Consider the following 21470-nt stretch of genomic DNA (forward strand, 5'->3'; position numbering starts at 1 on the left):
AAATTTGCCTTCACACATTGCTTCCTATTCTGCAACTGCTGTTGAGGCTAAGCTAATGAATAAGAACAAATGTTAATACACACTGGAGATCAATAGAAATTTTAATCATTTGGTTTTGCCAAAATAAGAAGTACTGACCTGTTATTGGAATCTTAGTCTACTCCTTTTTCTGACGCCTGCCACTGTATTAGTACTCTAGCTTTTCAAAATCAGGAGGCCCTGATGTTGATTTTTATGCTAGGTTTACACATATTGATATGGTTATTTTTTTATTTACAAAGATGTGAGTGAGGAATGCCTCTGTGGATTATTACACAGTAAGTACAGGTACACAGTGTTGATTCTGTGGCTAAAAGCACCGGTGGAATTCTTGCTTGCATATGAAAACAAAGTCATTTTTCCATCCCTGTAAGCAGTGGATTCTGACATAACAGCCTTCATTTGTTGTGTTACTGTAGCAGCCTTGGTCTTGCTAAAAACATGTAGGATGCTGTTAGAAGGTGGGATCATCCACTGAGACCTCTCTCCTTTAAGGAATTTGCTGATGGTAAGATTCAGGATGAAAAAACTAAGATTCTGAACCACTGGCTCAGAGATAATCAGCAGGCAGATCAAAAACTTGAAGAATAAATTGGAGAACAGCAGCAGTATGCTGCGCTGTTATCAAAAGCCACGGACCCTGAATAAATGTTTCACAGGATAATGTCAGAGGCAAGTATCGTGTCACGTTTAAGAACATATCCCAGTTGGTTTCTCTGTACCATAAGTGCTAGATTTTAAATGCTTGTAGTTTTTTAAAACATTACAGTATAAAAATCCGTGAGTAGATTTTTACTCATCCCATGATATTATGTTTGCCTTTTATTGAACATGTCCAGGGAAAATAGGACTAGCTTGTCTTGCCTATTTGCATAGGAAATGTTCTGTGCTTGTGCTAGTTGTAGGCTCATATCTGTAGCAGTAAATTAATACCTGAAATCTTTGTTCTTCAGCTAAATTGCTTTTTAGCCCCTTTTTTGGCTTCACACTTTATGTGCTACTTTAATAAGAAACATCTACCTGTACATATATTTATTGTAGTCTTAATTTATCTCAGCATTCTATTAAAATCTACATAATTTTTGCCCCACAGCTAAGAAGAAACGAGATTAAATTTTCTAAAATATTATTTTCTTTGGAGAGTTACTGCTCTGTGTGTGTATCTGTATGCATTGAGCAATATTTACTGCTGTGGTATGGCCTTTGTATGGGTCCTGGGAAAAGCTTGTAATTTCAGAAATCATCTGTATATTTACAGTATTTTTATTCCCTATTTGAGCATTATCCATGAGGAGGAAAAGATTATTATGAATTTATTCTTTTTTATAATTTTTTTTTCTCACAATAGTCACAGAAGAACGGTAAATTTTAGCTTTTCTCTTTTTGCTAGTCAAGCCATTCATATGTTGGTGACTAAATCTCCTACTTTTTGTTTTGTTCGGCTTTGTTGATTTTTTCTCTCTGAGTACACTACCAACATGGTCCAACAGGAGCTCTGAAGTGGGGTCAAACAAAGGATGCTCTTCTTGCCTCTTTTCCTAAATTGAGGGAAGAGTTGGTGAACCAACCCAAATAACTTACCACCACTGAGGCACAGCTTGGTCTCCTTGTACCACTGCTGCTTCTGCATCGTGGCTGTGGGAGGCCATCAGGGACGAGGAGGTGTGAAGGAGTGCAGAAAGAGGTGTTCCTCACACCCAACCTTGGCTGTCAAAAACTCAGAACAACTGGTCTCCGAGGAAGCAGGGCAAAGAAAGCCGGTACTATCTGCATGAAAGGTAGGACAGGAGGGACAGCACGGGTTCCTGGGGGGAGAGGAGGGATGGTTCCTGCCCCTCCCCGAGCTCCCCATGGCTGCAGCGCTGCACCCAGGTGGGAGAGCAAGGGCTGCAAAGCCAGGCCCTTGCCCCAGCAGGGTGGAAACTGCTCCCTCCTAAAATCTGTTTTGTAAGGGTGATTAACTGAAAGCTGTGTTGCTGCTTAGGAATTCTGTTACATACAATATTAAATACATTTTAAACTGGCTACAAGAGAGCTGGGCAGCTGAAAAAGGATCTTGTAAACATTGTCCATTCAGTTTTTATTTGTTATTGCTTTTGTTTTACACAAAGATTCTTGTGGTTATAATCTCTTTCTTGGTAGCATTCCCCAATGATCTTATTCACAGTAGTGCATTATAATAAGAAAATGGGCAGTCTTGTACAGATCAGTATATGCTGGTTTTATTGACAATAATAATTAATGCCTAATACTTCTATTTCTCTAGCTCCGTAGATTTTAAATATTTTAAAGTATTTTAAATATCTGTATGTTTCTTTTGGAATATATTTTTTTAATATAGCATGAAACACTTCCATAATAGATTCAGACATTTTCTAGTTTAATATTAAAATGGAAATAATAATAATTCACACGAAACTATACAACAGAACTGAGTTAAATCCCCAAAGTCAGCATGATCAGAAAGAAGGGTGAAATGTCAGACCTGGCGTAACCCACCTCATTATGCTTCATTTTCACAGGGCTCAAACAACAGTGGATGATCTTAAACTTCATAATTGAATAATTATAGAATCATAGAATCTTTTAGGTTTAAGATCATCGAGCCCAACCATTAACGTAGCACTGCCAAGTCCACTACTAAACCATGTCCCTAAGCACCACATCCACATGGCTCCTAAATACCTCCAGGGATGGTGACTCAACCACTTCCCTGGGCAGCCTGTGCCAGTGCTTGACAACCCTTTCAGTGAAGAAATTTTTCCTAATATCCAGTCTAAACCTCCTCTGACTCAGGATGTTTTGCCTTAGGGCATAGTTTCAGCTTTTTCTGATGTGGCAAATAATGTTCCATGTCATTTTGCATTAAGAAACACAGTAGCCAAGCTCCGTGTTATGCACTGGTACTTTTAGAGTAACAGCACACAATTGTCTGCAGTATCAAGTTAAAACACAATGCTCCTAAACCACCTCTGTGGAAAGCAAGCAGATGTTTCAGGAGACTTTCACATATCCTAAGTCTGGTTGATGTCTACAAACCTTTGCATCAAAGCCTTGTATATTTTTAGCAGAAATAGTGATATGCCCACAAGTAATTCCCAGTTGTTTGAGATGTTTGTGTCAACTTGGTATGCAGGTTAGTTTGTTAATACAGCTAAAAATTGGACCTTTTATTAGAAATTGTATGAAAGTGTTAAAAAAAATTCTGTATTGAGCCACGTCTATATACAGTACTGTTGCTGATGGGATTTCTTTTAAACAAGTAAATTTACTTTGAGAAATGCAGCTGACACCACAGAATGCATGGCACACAGTAAGGTTTTGCACAGAGGTTTACTCTATGAAAAGTAAATGTAATTTATGTCCAGGTGAAGTGGTGTTAGATGTCCTTTTCACATATAGTAAACTGTAGGTCCAGCCTCTATTTTTACTTCATCACAAAAATAAATGACGTGCTCAGTGACTGCTAGATCTCATCACATCACAGCTTGATTCTTCTGCATTGCTGGTGAGTTTGCCAATGGCAGCTGAGGTGATATTAAATGAGTTTGCTTCTGGAGAAGATGTGCCCCAGGAGAGGAAAAAATGAGAGTTGTTTTGTACAGCTGAGTCACAGCTGCCAATCTGCAGTTTGTATGAAAAAGGGCCAAAACATTTTCTGGAAATACAAGATTAGCAAAAAAATCTGAGTAAATTCAGTAGACTGGGTGTCACCTCTCATCTTAGCTGTGTCTTACTCCATACAGTTCTGTTTTGTTTATTTTGTGCATAACAGTTCATGTTATTCTGTGATGTACATTAGGATCAGAAACATTTCCAAATGACTTCAAAAATATGTATAGAATGAGTAAAATCCTGGAAATGATGGAAGTGGTCTATATGCTAAATGTTTCTCATTATTTGTTACTAAGGCTAAATAGCATATTTTTCTTTTAAAAAATACTACTTTATCTAAATGTCAGCTTTGTGTGAGAACAGATATTTCAGGGAAAATTTCTAATGAGAGGATGAAAAACTGAATGATTTTGTTTCAGGTCAGGTGAACATTGATCTCTGAAATGTTCAGAAAGCTGCTATACCTTCTGAAATCTGTAATTCCAGGTAGCGTGAAGTGCTGTTCTCCATCATCTGTGTCCAGCTCCAAACCTGGGTTACATCCAGGTGCAATCTCTTCCTGCGGTTCAGATGCCACAGTTCTGTACTGTGTAGAGCAAACCTGATCGATTCCCTCCATCTGAAAGAGTGCATTTCTATCTATCACACACTAGCTGGCTGGAGAGCTTGACATTACTACTCACCGTCATGCACCACACGAGAACATGTTATATGGTTGAGCTCTAACTTTCCCCCATCTTTGCTCTCCATTGTGTATTACTGAGTGACTTGATGCTTTTTTTTTTCCAGAAGAGAAAACTGGCTTACACAGAAACTTAGACATTTTGGCTTGTCTAGCAGACTGTAGCCAACATGATTCTTCAGTTGACTTTCCAGCTGTATTACAAAGTCCTGTTCACTCAGCAGTGAAAGCCTAATATGCATTGGAATTAGATAGAATACATGAAATTTGGGACATCTATATGTATGTAAATTGTTTGCATTCATTCTGTGTAAGCCTTACTTTGACTTACTAAAAAAAGTCATGTTAAATATGTTAGACCTAACTCAGTGTTTGAAACAACCCATTTTAGACTGTGGGAAAAAAATAATGCCAATAGCCTGCCATTCTTTCCTACTTGTAGTTGCAGTAAATGTTGGTATAATTATTACACGTGCTGGTGTGGCCACTTAAATAACTGTATATAGTAATAAGTTCCTACATATTGTGAATATTCAATGTATGCTTTACATTAAGATGAAAATGAAGAATTTTTTAATTTTCTAATTAAACCAAATAAAAACTATTTAAATGCACAATATAGGTAGTGGATGAAAATGTAAAGGCAACATTTTTTTTCCATGAGATTTAACTGTGTTTTATTTATTTCTAAATATTGGAGAGTGTTCCTTTATACAAATCCCTGTAACTCATTAATAGCATGTTATTATGTTAATACTCAAGACAAGGTGAATCAATCTCTAAAATAATATCTACAGGTCCCCATTTTGTCTATGTGTGATTGAATGCAAAAATATTTGAAGAAACAGAACCTAAAATTTATCAGAAAAACAAGTCAGATTTTGTCATTAACTGAGAACAAAAAGATGGTTATTTTTCATGGACAAGATGGGGAATGCCATCACATATTTTTTTACCACATTTGTGACATAGGAAGTAAACAACTGAGAAAAATAAATGTGAGGTTTTCGCAGCTTGTGCTGAGCATTTTCCTTGATTCTGCTTTTCATCATTAATTTATTTCTGGTACACGTGATTCTGGTTTAGCATATCTTGGGCCTTGTCAGTCTGAGTGACACCAACTCTTACTATCAGTGTAGTTCACATTATATGTTTCACGTTTCGTTTTCTGAAAATTGGGCAGGACATGATTAGGGAAGGACCTGATCTCTGCTGTGGACATAACATGGTCAGAATGCAGGGACTTAAAAAATAATAATTTGAGATACTCAGCTGCAGTAAGCCTTGACTCATTGAATATAAATGAAGAAAAGAGGACTAAGTAGCTGAAGTGTTTAGTGTATATGAATCTGTGCTCCTGCATCTGTGAATTCCAATGATTTTTTTTTCCTCCTGACTGATTCAGATACAAACACCATTCATTTCTGAGTTGAGCACTAAATCGTACAACCTGTACTTCTGCAATCAAAGAAGCCAGAGTTTTTAAAATAAAACCATATTTTTAAATCCGTGCTGGAGCATACATAAACTGATTGTCAGAAATATTGGGTGCTCAGCAGGTCAACAGGACCTATTTTATTTTCAGCATAGAAAGAGAGACTACAGCTGAGAATGCTTTTTAAGTTATGTATTTTAGAAATTTTTGCCTTTCTCAGAAAAACCATGAGGACTCTGATACCACCTTATATAATACAGAAAAACAGATATACTCTCAAATTGTTTTAATTGGTGTAGTCACTATGTATCTAAAGTGTTGGTACAGTAAATGGAAGATTACATTTATAGGATGTGACTGGTTCCACTTTCAAAGAAAATAATTTAATCTACCACAATTTTAATATATTTATTATTGTTTATTCTTTTTATTGGAGCATCTTTTATGGCACTTGCATTTACAAAGTCATATTTAAAAATCATTGACATCTTTTGCCTTTCAAGCTGTAGAGAATTAGGTCAAAATTTCCCTCCATCAAAGACTGAGAAATTAAAAAATGACTTTTGCCTGTAGGACAGGAATGAATGCATGTTAGTTTAAAGGCCAGTGAAATATAACTGCAAGCAAATCTTTGCTGTTGAAATCATAAGATTCATTCATCAGAACTGAAATGGAAGAGAATCAAAGTGCTGATAAATTATAAAGCAAGGCAAATATTCAAATACTTTTTCAAAATTATTCATTTTTCTTTTCTAATAAGGCTGTAGTCTTACAATCAATGATTTGCAGTACAGGAGTATCCCTGTATGAAATGAAATTTTCTAATGTTATGTTTGCCCACCTTTTGTGTTGGAGCATGGCCAAAGCAGTAAATGTTAAACAGCCATTTTGGACTACTTATCTAGGGTAGAATTTTGTATTTGATTCACAGATATTGGCAATTGTAACTTGATTCTAAATATATGTATTGTCAGAAAACAAAAATATTAAAAGTTTTCCTGCTTAATTTGAGTATTCATAACATGTTAAAGAAATAACCTTTGGGGACAATATAATTCTTTGCATTTTGGACCATGTATAAGTTTGAAAAAATAATGTAATCAATTGCCAAATATGACCAAATTATTTGTTAGAACCTCTTTGGAGCTACAACTGGTGCTAGTCTTTCAGATCCATATCCCAACAATGCCAAGCTGCCTGTATTCATTTCTGGTCTCTGATTCCAAACTGGGCTTTCCGAATTAGTACTCCACACTGAACTCCTCCTGCAGTGGGGCATGAGGAATAATTGTATTGAGCAACCAAAGCAAGATTTCCTGGTGGTTGAGAAGCTGCAAAAAAACCCCTATATTACACGATTCAATTGAACTAGGTAAGGAAAAATATCTTTCTTATCTCCTGATGGCATTAGCTGAGGCCATAGGGACTTATTAACAGTGTACCCAATTCCCGGTGCCAAATCTGGGTAGTTTTTCTTGAGCGCTATCAAAAGTATTGAACACTGATGGAGAAAGACTTCTCCATCAATGCAGGGAAGCTGGAATGGAGGCATTATCCAGAAGTTTTTCCTGTAGTACCTTTAATGACTTCTGTACTCCACCTCTATTTATGTGTGGCAGGGAAGGATCAGAGAATCCTTTAAAATCATCACACCCCACCACTGCTCTTGCACTTCACATATTTGTGGTCATTCAGCTCAGCTTTACTGAGACATGTCTGATCTTTGCTTCACAGAGAGAGATTGTCTCCTCTGCAGCGCGTTAGGCTTACCTGCTATCGTTTGGCATATTGAAACTGTGCTAGATCTAATGTTGAGAGTGTTCCTTACCCAGATACAAAGATAGAAGGTTTGTCGATGCCCATTTAGATGGGAGAGAGAATGTGAATGCATCTCTGCAGAGGTGAACAATCATCCTTAATTCATGTGTGTTTTTAAAACACACCTATTTAAATAACAATAGTTCATGTAATCAAGAAATAACTTTTTCCATGTTAATAATCAAGCAACCACCACAGCCCCAAGTAAGAAAATAAAAACTTATGTTGAAGGGTTTGAGCATTATATACTAGAATGTTTCCCTCAACTCCAAATAAGTAGGGAAAATTAATTAGCCAAATCATAGTTGTCATGCTCTTTTTAAGAAGCCCCTGAGGGTTAGTCCTTGCTTTGCATGCACTGTGATAAATATAGGTCTGTTGAGGAAAATCATTGAGATGTGTGGCACCTTTGACTCATAGATCATATCTTTGTTTCCTTTTGTCTCCCAATTAAGGATGTTGTTGTTTTTTTCTTGGCAAATAAATTTCAATTAATGCAATTCCAGCTGTCTCATACATTATGGTGGTGTAAATTTGAAAGCATTTAGCAGATGCCCATATAAAAATCCATTAACACATAGCAGATTCCCTGACATTTTAAACCAATATGTCTCTGGCTGGAACAAATAACAGAAAACAAGTCTGCATTCTTGAAAAATTTATGACACTTTCTAATGCAGGTAAAAGATTCCTATGCAGAAAGGGGCATATTGTGGAAGAATATAAAAAAGTCTTGTTTTCAGTTTTGCAAGAGGAAAGTCATGAATACATTTTGTTGTAATCATTTGCTCTTTATACAAACTGTATAAGACTGCATATAAAAAAAAGGAGCCAATTAAGATTCTGGGTAAAAGACAATACTGTCTCTAAGTTTTTACTTAGCATTTATTCCTCCTGAAATCATGTGAGGGTCTCTAAAAATTAACAGTCAGAAATTCCAATAATTTACTTGTCCCTAAGCATTTTAATCTGATACAATTATTAAAACAACTTTAAGACTGCCATAAAAAGCCTTTTAGTAGTTCACTACTTAAAATCCTACCAGCAAAGTCAAGCCTGGGGAGGAAGTAAAGGAATGGGAAAGATGACCTTGACTTGCCTAAAGCTTGCAGTATTTAATTTGGAAATGGGCCACATTAGAAGAAAGCAGGTAAAAGAGATATGCACATAATGCCAATATGCACAGAAACTGTGATGGAAGAGTATGGAAATATACTTTTGGAAGCTTGCTCATTCTGGTAAAGTAATCATTGCAATATGTGCAATGCCTATTTTCATTTACCTGTATTAAAAAATGTTTTCTTTAGGAGAAAAGGGAAACTGGGTGCTGTGTGGAAAACAGACTTCTTGTTCTTTTGGTTTCTTAGTATTTATTGTGGTAGAAACAGTAAAGCTGGCTTTTCATCCCTGGTCTGCGAATTCACCACTATGCACGGGGCCAGCACAAAGCCCATTTTCCATTTGAATCCACCTAAGGCTCTAGACTGCAATTTAAATGATGCATAATGCTTGTGATCACATCCATAGCAAAGGGATGAATTCTTAATATAAAATATTTTGTAAAGTGATACCTGTGTAACGTTCTTCAATGCTTTTCTGTGTTTCACTGTGATTTAAGTTACTGCACTGTCAGCGTCTTCAAATAACCATGGCAAATTCAAATTTAAAGTCTGTCAGTTGGAAGGCAAATTCTAACAATTTACTGATAGTGATTTTCCTTTAAAATAGCTAACCTATGTCCTAACCATATACAGTTACAATGGTATTTCAGTAGTGTACTCATCTATTTTAAGGATTTAACTGCAAAGGTAACTCACTGTGTAAGGTAGATGTATACAGAACAGTGTCTGTAGAAAGGCAGTGATTGCAGGACTGCTAAAAAGATGTTTAGCACATTGCTTCCTTAAATGAAGATGAAGGTTGTCAGATCAAAGCAAATGAAAGAAACTAAACGTGGCTGGAGATTCTGACCCAGCTGAAGCAGTTGCCTAGAAAAGCCTACCATTCTTGCAAAGCAAAAGTGCTGTGCTTCCCTTTGACTGTGTCATTGCCACGATCCTGTACTTGGCTGTCCTCTCTGTTGTAAATTAGAATAGATGAAAGCTGTCGAGCCAAGCCAGTGATGGAGGCTAATTTGATGTGATATAATTGATGAACTCTAAATCGTCCCACTTCTCTCTCTTGAAACAGTCTGACTGGAGCTCAAAATGCCAGAGTACTTTGATTTACACTCTGTCACTTTTATATTGAAAGTCTCAGTGTGGCAGCAGTAGGGGATTAACTTCTTCACAGTATATTTTTCTAATCTGTACAGTATGTATACACACAGACTGGTGCGACCCCTTTTAGGAACTCTACTGGGAAAGTCAGATTTCTGTGTTTGCAGCTGGATTGTGCACAAAATTATTATTATCAAGATAAAGAGAATAACAACCTGACTTCTGCTGCTACAGATATTGCCAAGATGGTCGCTTGGAATTAGTGTTATGCTTCTTATTTCAGGACTGAATTTTAGACTGTAGGATTAGGGTATTTAATGCTTGGAAGCCCTCTATTTCTGAAATTCTGATGTAGCTTAAATATTTTAGGAGATTAGACAGGTTCTAGTCCCTTCAGTAACTGTAGCTTTACTAGGTAGCAGTTCAACTCTTGAAATAATTCTCCATTAAAATATTGCAAGCTTCAGACTTACTTATCTCACCAGTTTCCTGTTACTGATACTTTCCTGTTCAAGATACTTGAACTCAGAGCAAACTGCCTCAGTTTCTTGGTTTCTTTCAAAGGTAAGGGATGGTCAGTGGCCTTGCTTTCTTAGCTCTACAGCAGGAGTGGAAAGCTTTGCAATCAACTTATTGTTCAAGTATTCAAGCATCTCACATCTGCTAAATCAGTTGTTTCAAACTTAAAAACTACATGAACAAAGGAGAGCTGCATTAATTCACGTTATTACTCTGATAAGATAGAAGAACTGCATCTGTTTCAAAGCCATTCGCTCCCCTGCACAAAATGAGTTGGCTGTGGCCACATGCCATTCCCACTAGCAGCGTGTGCCAAATTCTTGCTGACCTGAAAGTACTAGGTATGGTGAACAACTCTGTGAAGCTTGGAATATTTCTTTGGATGAGCACCCAGATTTCAGATCGGTATCCTAATTTTATGTTGATTAGCTAAAACCCTTCTCACAGAAAATGCCAAATGGACAGGATCTGTTATAAGGATTTTCTGTACATTCTGAGTGACCAGGCTTTTTTTTTTTTTCCCACTTCCTGATGTTGGGTATAACTTAAAACTATGGCTTTACTCATGATTCATAATTGGGCTGTTGATGTGAAAAAAACTGGTTTTTAGAGCTCCTGGATGGGGCAATTGAAATAAAAAGACTATCAGTGGCAGGATGAACCTCATTTTTCAACAAAAAGGGAGGCAGATAACCAAGTAACACAGGCTCAACTTTTGTAAGGATTGTCTAGAAGATCTTTACTCACCCAACAGAATAGCACAAGGTAGTGTGGCATGCCTGTTCAGCTTGTAATAGCAAGGCTATTCAGCTCCTTATACTGAGGACTCATGTAGATCAGGGCATTTCCACTCTGAGACAGGCAGGACTGCTGGTAAGTGTACCTGGTTTTGGTCCCCTTTGCAAGGCAGTGAAAATGATGGTTATTTTGCGTAATACTTTAAGAATTAAAGCTTGAAAGCATTAAGCATTTAAAGGCATCAGTCAGTCATGGTACATCACCAGTTTACCTTCCTTAATAGTAGTGTCATTTGTGCCTTAAGTAGCTTCTAAAGTACTGCTTTAGAATAGTTGTATAATTGGCAATGATGTTGCACTTAAAATGTTTCATTTACATTGTCACTTTATCAGTGTACCAGTAATCTCAAATAATAGATGGTTTTAAAGAATTAGAGGTAATAATAAAGGCAAACTTCACCTTTGCTGGAGTACAGCAGTTTTCCTGCTCAGTATTTTCTATTTCTCTTCTTTCATAATTTTTTATTTTATATGTTACAATTTAACTAAAAAAAAGGTAGAAAGAAAATAGTGAAGAAAAATAACTATAAAACTTAGATTCAACGTAATCTGAAAAAAATTCTTAAGATTTTGAGCATCTGAAGTCGCTATGGGGTCTAGGGTCCAGGTATGTTTCAGAAACTTCAGCTTTTTCTAAATTGGCATAGCTTCAATTCAGTCATTATAATTTGGATCATATGTTTTCACATCAGTTCACACAGGAAACAAATCCAGTGCCTTGTTGTTTTGCAGGTTAAAAAAAACATTGACTTTATTTGCAAATTAAAATATATTTGTCCTGCACTTGAGCCTCTCTTTGAAGTAATAGTATGTACACCCCATCTTTCTGACTTTGTATGTGCTAGGAGAAGAGTCCGTTTTAAAAAGTGCTTTAATTAAGGCCTCTTTAAAAGTCTGTTAGTACCTACAGTGAAAAAAGGATACTATATCAAGCAGTACTGTAGAAAGATGGGTTGTAGTATACTTGCTAAATATTTTCAGATTGGATAACCTGATTAGATTTATTCCAGAATATTTAGGGAACTGGCTAAGCATGCATGTGATCCCAGAGCCTGTAAGGGTTATCTCTGAGACTTCAGCTAGGACAAGTGAGGTTCAAGAAAGGGATAATTGTAATTTCTATCTTAGAAAAGAATGGGAAAAAGGAAGGGCTGGACAATTAGGCAACAGCCAATTTATCATTAATTCTTAGGAAATGACTGGATTAAACAATTTTTTAAATAATCTGTAAGAATTTAGAAGAAAGTGAAGATGTGAGTGTCATTCAATGTTGTTTTTTCAAGTACAGATCCTGTTGAGCCAAACTTAGTTCTCGATTCAACAGACTAGCAGACCTTTTAGATAAAAAGGAAGTGAACGTAGAACTGTATTCTTAGATTAGTTATAAGTTGTTCCTTGTGAAAAGGGAAAGGTATATCAAGCGGGCTTCTGCTGGGATCTGATTCTGCTGTTGATTTAAGAGATGAACCATGGTTATTGCATGTGTAACTGTCATTGAAGTAGCAAAGAAGACTGCAAACATATTATAGGACAGAATTATAATCTGTACAAAAGAACATAGGAGAATCTGAAATAATTGGCTGGAAAGCTGCAATTCCACAATTTTGTAATTGGCAAATACACGATTATGCACTGAGGAAGAAGTAACCATCTGCAAAAAAAATGTAGGGAGAAATGGGCAATGAGCTTGGTAAGAATATTCAAAAATGAGGTGGAATGATCATGAATCAGAAGTGAAGATAAGTCACCATACTTCTGTTGTAGCAAAGATTCTGGCATAATATTATCAACAAAAAGATCCGTAAGGCCCGTGAAGTGACCCTTCTGTTCTGCCATATAAGGTCTGGGGCACCACTTTTTGACAAGAGTGTCTGGCAGATGGAGAGTATGGAGGTGAGCACTGAAAATGCGAGCAGGAGTGGTGAGATAATACTTACATAGCTGCGTTTGTTTACAGTTGAGATGAATAAAGGGAAGCTTCAAATTTATAAAGAACTCCTGTAAAGGAGAAGTGAGTTTTGGTGGGTTTTTTTTCTCAGTTGTAGACAAGGAATGCTCTCCAGGGTAGACAGGGCAAGAAGCAATTGGCTTAAATGTCAGCAAGGAGATTTAATTTAGATTTTAGAAAAGACCTTTCCAGCATGGGGATCATCAGGCACTCCAGACTTCTGGAATGACTGTGGAACCTCCATCACTGGGGTCTTTTTAAGAAAAGTATACATCTGCTAGAAGGATCATAATCACACTGCAACCTGCCTTTGTGCAGGACTAATTCACAGAGGTGGACAAAGTGATCTCATGAGGTACCACTTATTCCCAGTTTTTTTTATTAGACCATATTTACTATCTTTAAAGCAATCTGAATTGCTATAGAAACAACCTAAAACTTTATTTCAGAGCTGGGAATCATCAGCTTGACATCTGTTGTCTAAGGTATGTAACTAAAGCAGTTTTTAACAGTTGTGATAATAATGGATAATATCCATGATGCCTCGTTTCAAAAGCAGTAGCTTAATACTGTGGATAGGATGCACTGAGATTTTGTTAATATAAGGTACTTTCATACTGTGTCTATTCCACTTATGAGGATGGCATTTACGTTTAAAGTACTACACTATCAGTGTTAGTAATTCTTTAGAAGACATTTTGAAAAGCGTTATTTGTGTGACAGCATTGTAAATGAAAGAGTTCCAAGGAGTAGTTTGCATAATATGATACTTGAATATCTCTTTCATATTCTGAAATAATTAATTTTAACACATTTTAATATATTAATTTATAAATAACTGTCCTTGGGCAAATGCAGTAGAATGTCTTATGTGGAAACATTTTAACATATATAATTAGTGGATCTGGCTCTCTTTTTCTCTGTACACAGAATTAGTTTGCAGAATAAGTATTTTTAGAAATTTTCTGTGAATTGAAAATGGCTCCGCTAGCTAACAACAAAATAATCAGCAGTTTGCTGAAAGAATTTTTTAAACCCACTTGATTAGGAAAAAGAGTGCAGTTCTGGGGTTAGCAAGGCCTACAGAAAGACTTGACTCTCTAAACCTTTAAAATGGTTATGGTTACAGAACTGTGTAAGTGTGCAACATGTATTCATAGTGATCTCAGTGAAAGAGATAATAGGATTAGGTCTTGTTTATCACTTCTTAAATTTGAAAGCAGTGAATTGAATTTTGAGCTTATTATTGATTCTTAGCACCCAAAAAATCTTCCTTTGCTAAATTAATCTTTAAGGAAAAATTCTGAAGGACTGATCACAAATTTATTGTAACAGAAGACCCCATAAATTAGTGTCAAATAAGCATAAACCAGTGTGTCATTTCCATTGTAATAAGCAGCTTTTCATACTCTGAGTGTTTTAGAGATGGGAATTCTATTCCAGAATCAGAAAGGTCCAAAACCTGAAGTCACAGTAGGTTCACATTTTGCTCTTTGCTTGCTAATGTGCAATACATTAAATGTCTGTTCCTTGGATCTAGCAACAAAATGACCTTTTCAGGGCTCATCCTTTTTTCTCATTTTTGATTTGTTCAAGGGAAATTACAGACGACTGGTATTTGGTTTCCAAAAAGGATACATAAAAACTTGACCTTTTGAAACTGTTATTTTTTGGGATGTGTACACTGTATTTTAAGTATGTCTTAGCTGTTGTTTGCTGGACTACGTCTAGTTTAAATAACCCTTCGTTTGATTCAGTATAAAGCTAGGACAAGAAGTATAACTCCTCTCATTTTTTCCCATGACAGACCTTTGCACACACCTGAGAGCTCTTTTTCTTCAGGCAATTTTAAAAGAAAGTGGCATGGAATAGGCCCTGATATCTTAGGAATTTTCCAGACTCTGTTTTGCACTGCAAATAGCATGTTATACTATGCCCATCATTGTAATATCTCATTGCCTACTTGAATGCACTCTTGTTAGGGCACTTTTCACTTAACAGAGTGGGAAATGAGGCATAAGGAAAGCAGGCAACCAGGATTATTTAGGAAGCTCACGATGGAGAGAATGAATGAATCCAGATTGCCAGACTACTGTCATAAGTATGGTTATTCCTGCTGCTTGATCTCCTAAGCTTGCTTTTGTCCATCTCTTAAAGTCGCTGTATCTCCTGCAATCATGGAATGGTGAGCTAATTTCACCGAAAAACCACCAAAATAGTTTAATGACTATGATATGCCTTTCCAGTGAAAACAGCTGATTTGGAAATTAACCAAGTGAAATAGGTTATTCAACATGTAAATGAGAAATTGCTCTCCTTTCCAGCTATGTAAATAGCTAATTTAATTTGAAAAGATTTGTAACACCAAGAGTTACAATAAGAAAAGTTACAGAGAAGGCAATCTTTGTCTTGTGCAAATTAAAGCAAATAATCAGAGCTTCATTGAAATATCACTATGTATAATTCAGTTTGAGAATGAGAATTTAAGATTTTTGAAGAGAATTAAATTGTGTTTCTAACTAAAATGCCTGTGGTCCACTCAGATCTGTGTAGTCATTCAAACCCATTTGAGTTACTTCTGCTGATTGGATATGGTAGTAAGAAACCTCAAGAATATGCGATGAATGACTGAATTGCACTGCTTATAGAGACCCTCTGTTTTTGTAGGGCTGTCCGTTTACATATATTTTTTAATTTTTTTAACCCTTGGAATTTGTCAAATGCAATGTGATCGGAAATTAGTCAATGCAACTCTTCACGAGGTTTTGAAATTTTTCCTCATTGCAAACACTTTTCGTGTACAACTCAGATTTAATACATGGCGTTGTTAATGCTTTTGTTGTAGCCTTGTGGTGTTATTCACATCAGCAGCTGACAGCACAGAAACAGGAGTGGAGGAGACCAAGTTGTAACTACAGACAAGTCAGAGCTGGGTGATGAATAAGCAGAATAGGAATTTCAGACTAGAAATTTGGAAAATCTTTGTCACTAGGAGGGTAGTGCAGCACTGGACTGGACAGCAGTTGTCAGAGAGACTGTAGAATTACCATTCTTTGTGGTTTTGAATATTTATCTTGACAAAGTCCTGGATGTCCTGGTACAATGTTGGCAGTGATCTGATCTCGGGAAAAAACAAACAAAAAAAGAAAGAAAATCTAAGATGTGAAGGAAGAAAATGTAGAAAACCTACGCAGTTGTTGCTGTTGTTAAAATAATAGGCACCCTTTCTACTGCCATATCCTTCCTTATTTCTGAAATAGGGTACTGAGACTGCTGGCTCTAAACAGCCAAAAGGAAAATATTTTTGGTCTGGCAGTCAGACATCTTCCTAACATTTTTACAAGTGTTTGCCACCTGCTTATCCCTATCCTAGCTGTCAAGCTACCCCATGAACTTGGGTACGCACAGTTGTCGTACGTGCTTTATGCCACACTCTAACATGTACCTTGCTTGCCAGTGGGCTAAACTAGCCCATAAAGGTGCCAAACAGCAACAGAAAGATCTTTGAAAGGATTTTTCTAGTCATCTTATTATGGCACTAAAATGGTCTCATCCTTTTCAGCTATCCTAATCTATCAGTCCCTCAAGAATGTCTGTTACTGTATAACAAAGAGAAAGTACACCTGTCCTAGTTCCTAACATCTCAGGTACTTTATTAGGTTTTTTCAATTAGGGCTTTTCTAGGACAGTTATGCTGGAAGGTGAAGAGAAGAGCATAGAAAAAGCAGTCCTAGTTAGAAGAACAGTATCCTATTCCACATGAGAGACCAAGTCTTAAAAAAAAAAAAAAAAAAAGGAAGAAAGAAAAAGGAAAAAAGTCTTCTAAATAGGGAAAAGAAGCAAAATGGTGACACTTCCTAAAATACAAAAGATTTAAAACATGTCAGCCTGGGATTGCTGAAATGTTGTATTCTGTTAACGTTAAATCATTGTAACATGTATCTTGCATTGAGTGTTTTATTGTACATGAATATAATATGGGCGTTAAAATATTTTGAAAGTAAGTCTAAATGTCATCAACCAAAATTAAAAAAAAAATCAAATGAAACATTTCTACTTAAATAAGAACTTTGCAACAAATACATTTTCTTATAGAAAATTATACAAGATGCTATGAAACATTTTAATTTCTTCCAAACTGCATTGATCAGAGCAGAAGTATCCCCCATGAGGACTTTTTTGATCAATGGTAAAATTGAATTGTATACCCAGGCAAATACTTTCCGGTGATATACTTCTAGATGGGGAAGCAGGTCTTATTTCAAACGTACTTATTTGACTACCACACCAAAACTCAAAATTAACATAATCTATTGGCAAAGTCGTCTACACATCCATGGAAAATCAGCTGAAATGTATATGTCCATGACAAGGGACTAATTATGCCAAAATGTTTTTTTTTTTTTAAGAAATGTTCTCAAATTATATGTGTTTTGAGTGAGAAATTGAACTGATTTATAGTATACTAACATCTTACTGTTCTTCACTGATGAAAATATAATTCTATACTTTACAATAAAAACTCTTTTAATAGGATATAAATTAATACTTTGAAATTGTTGCAAAATAATAGAGATGCCTAAAAAATTAATCTTGTCAATACTCTTGGACTTAATGAGATTTAAAATTATTGTAGACCTTGAAATCAGTTGTCTGCTCAGTCAGATAAATGCTCATTGAATTTCTCAGTCCCATGCTGAGAAAGTAATGTTTTGCATTTCCCATAGTTTTAAGTGAGTATTTAGGCATGTGCTTAATTCTGAATATTATAAATTAAATGAGCAATAAAATATTCAAATATTACATCTTAATAATGTCCATCTATTCTTTGTCTCCAAGTAAATATCCCTAGTCACTGAAGAAGAATGTATTTATTTTTTGTTTGTATGATTTTTAAATGCAGTAAATTTTTTTGGATATGAGTGTATAAGTAACACCAGCATAGTTCCACTTTCCACTGTCCCATGTTTATTCTGCCTCAGCTATGGTGAAATCGTTGTGGGTTTTTTTAATCTCTTTCACTGTTGAGAAAAAGGTAAGAGTTTTTTTCACTCTTCTTATAATACCCGTGTTTGGAGAGTTTCCTTGTTTCCTGGCCTATGGCTGAATTATGGGAATTTCCCCATACCTGTATGGGCTACATGAAAACAGCGTGTGACTGGAGCACAGGGTGTCACACCTGAATTCCACCTGCCATGCAAGAATCTAGCTCACAAGATTTTCTATAACTGGAACTTTGCCTTTGTCCCAATCTTGATAAACGGACAGTTGCAGATGGTGGGAGTTACTGACCTTTTCCAGCCACAAAACTGATTTTAAATATCATAATATCTTCCTGTATTTCTCCTCATTACATCTTATTTTTCCTGTTCTGCACCTTACAGGGAGCTTTAAAATGCTGAACAAAAGAAGCAGTATTTTGAATAGAGCACTTTGATGTGCAGTTGCTCAGCTGCCACACTCAACAGCGTTTCATGGGCAGCTGAACATTTTAAAGTTTTCATTCTTGTTTACAGAGCTAATTAAGAATCTTCGTAGTACTCTTCTCAAATGACAGAGTATAAAAATTGCAGTGACTACCTTGTGAATGAAAAGGTTTTACTGAACACTTGACTAGGAGCAGAGGTGACGAAAACTGCTAGCCTTAAAAAACAGAGACCATATCAAATACACATTCCTTTATAGTCCGTAATATGTAAATCTTTTAAATAATTGTTTGTGCATTTGGAGTGTGGGTTATTCTGCTCATTTAAGTACTTTCCCCAAGCAATTCTATTTGTTTAAAACAATGTTTGGTTTCCCATTAAAAAGTAAGCATTTGCCAATAGCTCTGTAGACTTACAATACTGTAATGAGTTCCATATGGCAGGACCACTCTAATAACATTGTGTTCTTTAATTTTTGTTATTTTTGGAAGAAAAGGAGCTAGATATAGTAATTTTAGCATGTCGTGACTCAGTGTTTTATGCTTTAAATTTCTGTGGTCTTTGTCAAGTTGTTGGTAAGACTGGGGGGTCATAGCAGTTCTTTCTGACTGTAAAATCTATGAATATATTGTATCGATGTAAATTAGTACTGATGTAAATCAATATACAGAGACCACCAGTTTAATTTTTAAATGAAGGGTTAAAAACGTAAGTTTTAACCATCTATATATTAGTACTAGGCTTTTATTTATTCTGAATATAAAGCATGCAGTTTCACCCACAGACTTATCAATTATCCTCTTGGTACGGTATACTGGGAGCCCATTTGCGCAGATGCTTACTGACAAATACACCAAATGCTTATAAAAACCAGGCCTTAAGAATGTACTGGCTATGCATTAGGAAACCACTGTAGTCTTTTGATTTTAACGTTACAAGTGCTTCTTTAGATTTCTATAGATTATTATAAAGTGCAAGTCAAGAAAAAAATGCATGAGAAGTATTACAAAATGAGCTTGTTGCTTTGTAACAGACCTTAAATCAAGAGTGTTTATTAGTAAGCTGCCAGCAAATATTTGCTTGCATACCTTTTATTATTTCAGAGGCTTTTATGAACAGTACGTCACAGTTCTAGTGTCATTTACATTCAAATACCGGTTTCTAATGTTTTAAGCTTTCCAGAAAAATGATAGGGAGAAAAAGGCTAAGAAAATGAAACTTAGATCTTTTCTAATAAAACATTTTTGCAAGCATTTTGTCTCTTCAAGGTGCTGTGACATCCTGTTCAGTTGAAGGAGCACACGGCTTTAATTGCACAACTCCTTCACTTTAAATATTTAATAATGCTTTTATTAGTTGCACTGAACCAGTGAAGTAAGATCTGCAATATCTAGTGCTGGTCATCATTTTTATTCATCATGGTTTAATAAGCATTTTAATTACAGATTGAGCAAGAAATATGAGTTAGCTTTGTGGTTTTGCTTGGGACTTCTGTGCACACTGGTATGATTGGAAGGGATTATACAAGCTCTGTGAGCATAGCTGATCTTATTCAAATACACTGATGCAGGCTTCCCAATCCTGACACATTATTCTTCATCTATAAGTAACTGCTGAAAAGATACTGCATAAAATTACAAGTCCTGACACTATTAACTCCATCTGGCTTAGTAGTGAAGTATGAAAATTTGAAGGCCAAGTGGACTTGTTCTTGGCAGGTGTTCTAATGCATGCATTATCAGTGGAATAAGACTTCAACTATTTTTACCAACCATTTCCCATATTTGCTGCAACTTGCACAAATAGCAAAGTTATTTAGTCAGTTAGGGAAGCTTTCATTTGGAGATTTCATTGGAATTTAAGCTGAAAGACCACTTGTAGACAACATAAGCCCTCCAGGCTCAGTTCTTGCGTAAATATAGATGATGATAATTTAGTATAACTTTCTCCCTTTAATATTAGAAATATGACTATTTGCATGCTATTTGCATTCTTATGTTTTAATGGGAGGTATAGTAGGGCAGAGTAATATCTGGTGCATTTTTTAACGTTTTGTTAAAACATCATTTTTTCCTCATCAGCAACTTATGCGGGAGCGACAGCAGATGGCCAGCCGCCCCTTTGCTTCTGTCGATGTAGCACTGGAAGTAGGAGCTGAGCAAACAGACTTTCTACGAGGGCCATTAGAGGTAGGAACAGTGGTGCTGACAAGGGACCATTGTGATTTGCATATTTATATTGCTAGTCTCATCTGCATCTGCTTCTGAAACCAAGCAGCGTCTGATTACCTGGAGCTGACAAGTCTCAGCTACATATGTTATGCCATTTTCAAGGTGCATAGTTTTAATAGCATGACATGCGCTGTAACAAAAGCCACTGGAGAATCTATTAGCCTGGGCTGGAGTGACAGCCAGCTCACCTGGCAGTCCTTTCGTGATGGATGTGAGCGGAAGGAATGCAAGACCCAGGCATTAAGGAGGGAGCAAACCTCATGCTCGGTCCTTCGAGTACACAGTGCCCCCTAGTTAACATCTATCTTAATTAACAGAGATTACAGCAAACAAACAAACAAATAAATAAATAAAGCAGCTGTGAGTCGAATTTCAGTGTTGTGTTTTATATGTACAGGTTTAAAGAATACAGAGTATACTGCATATTTTTGTTTGTAGATAATGGCTACATTACTGCATTCTTTTATTGTAATTGCAGTACATTGGAAAAGAAATAATAACATGCAAGGCAATGTGATATTGGAATAGTGTAATAATGCATGAAATAGATTCTGGAAGTTTCACCTGCAAATAGAGGGAGAATTACAATATGTGGATAACAATGAATATCTAGTCGAGGTTGGGCTTTTGGTAGATCATAATCCTCTATTCCTTTGCTTTTATTTACAGTATTGTATTTACAGTTATTACTTTATCTTATTTATGGTGGGACCTGGGAATGAGGTGTGATAGCTCTGAAAT

The 21470-nt window shown here is 36.1% G+C and overlaps 1 protein-coding gene across 3 annotated transcripts in view; it reads left to right on the forward strand.

The window, feature by feature from the left end:
* ATRNL1 (attractin like 1) overlaps nt 1–21470 on the forward strand; it is a 528683-nt gene that overhangs the window by 376550 nt on the left and 130663 nt on the right. For 2 of the 3 annotated variants that reach the window (XM_087766532.1, XM_009476061.2), the window contains exon 27: nt 20580–20687. The exons of the other annotated variant lie outside the window; for it this stretch is intronic. In XM_087766532.1, coding sequence (XP_087622658.1) covers nt 20580–20687 — 108 coding nt within the window. The remainder of the gene's footprint in view (nt 1–20579; nt 20688–21470) is intronic. 3 annotated transcript variants of the gene reach the window in all.

Source organism: Nipponia nippon, unplaced genomic scaffold (assembly GCF_047370975.1).
Source record: "Nipponia nippon isolate SJK-2023a ecotype South Korea unplaced genomic scaffold, ASM4737097v1 scaffold_3, whole genome shotgun sequence".
In the NCBI taxonomy this organism is placed as follows: Eukaryota; Metazoa; Chordata; class Aves; order Pelecaniformes; family Threskiornithidae; genus Nipponia; species Nipponia nippon.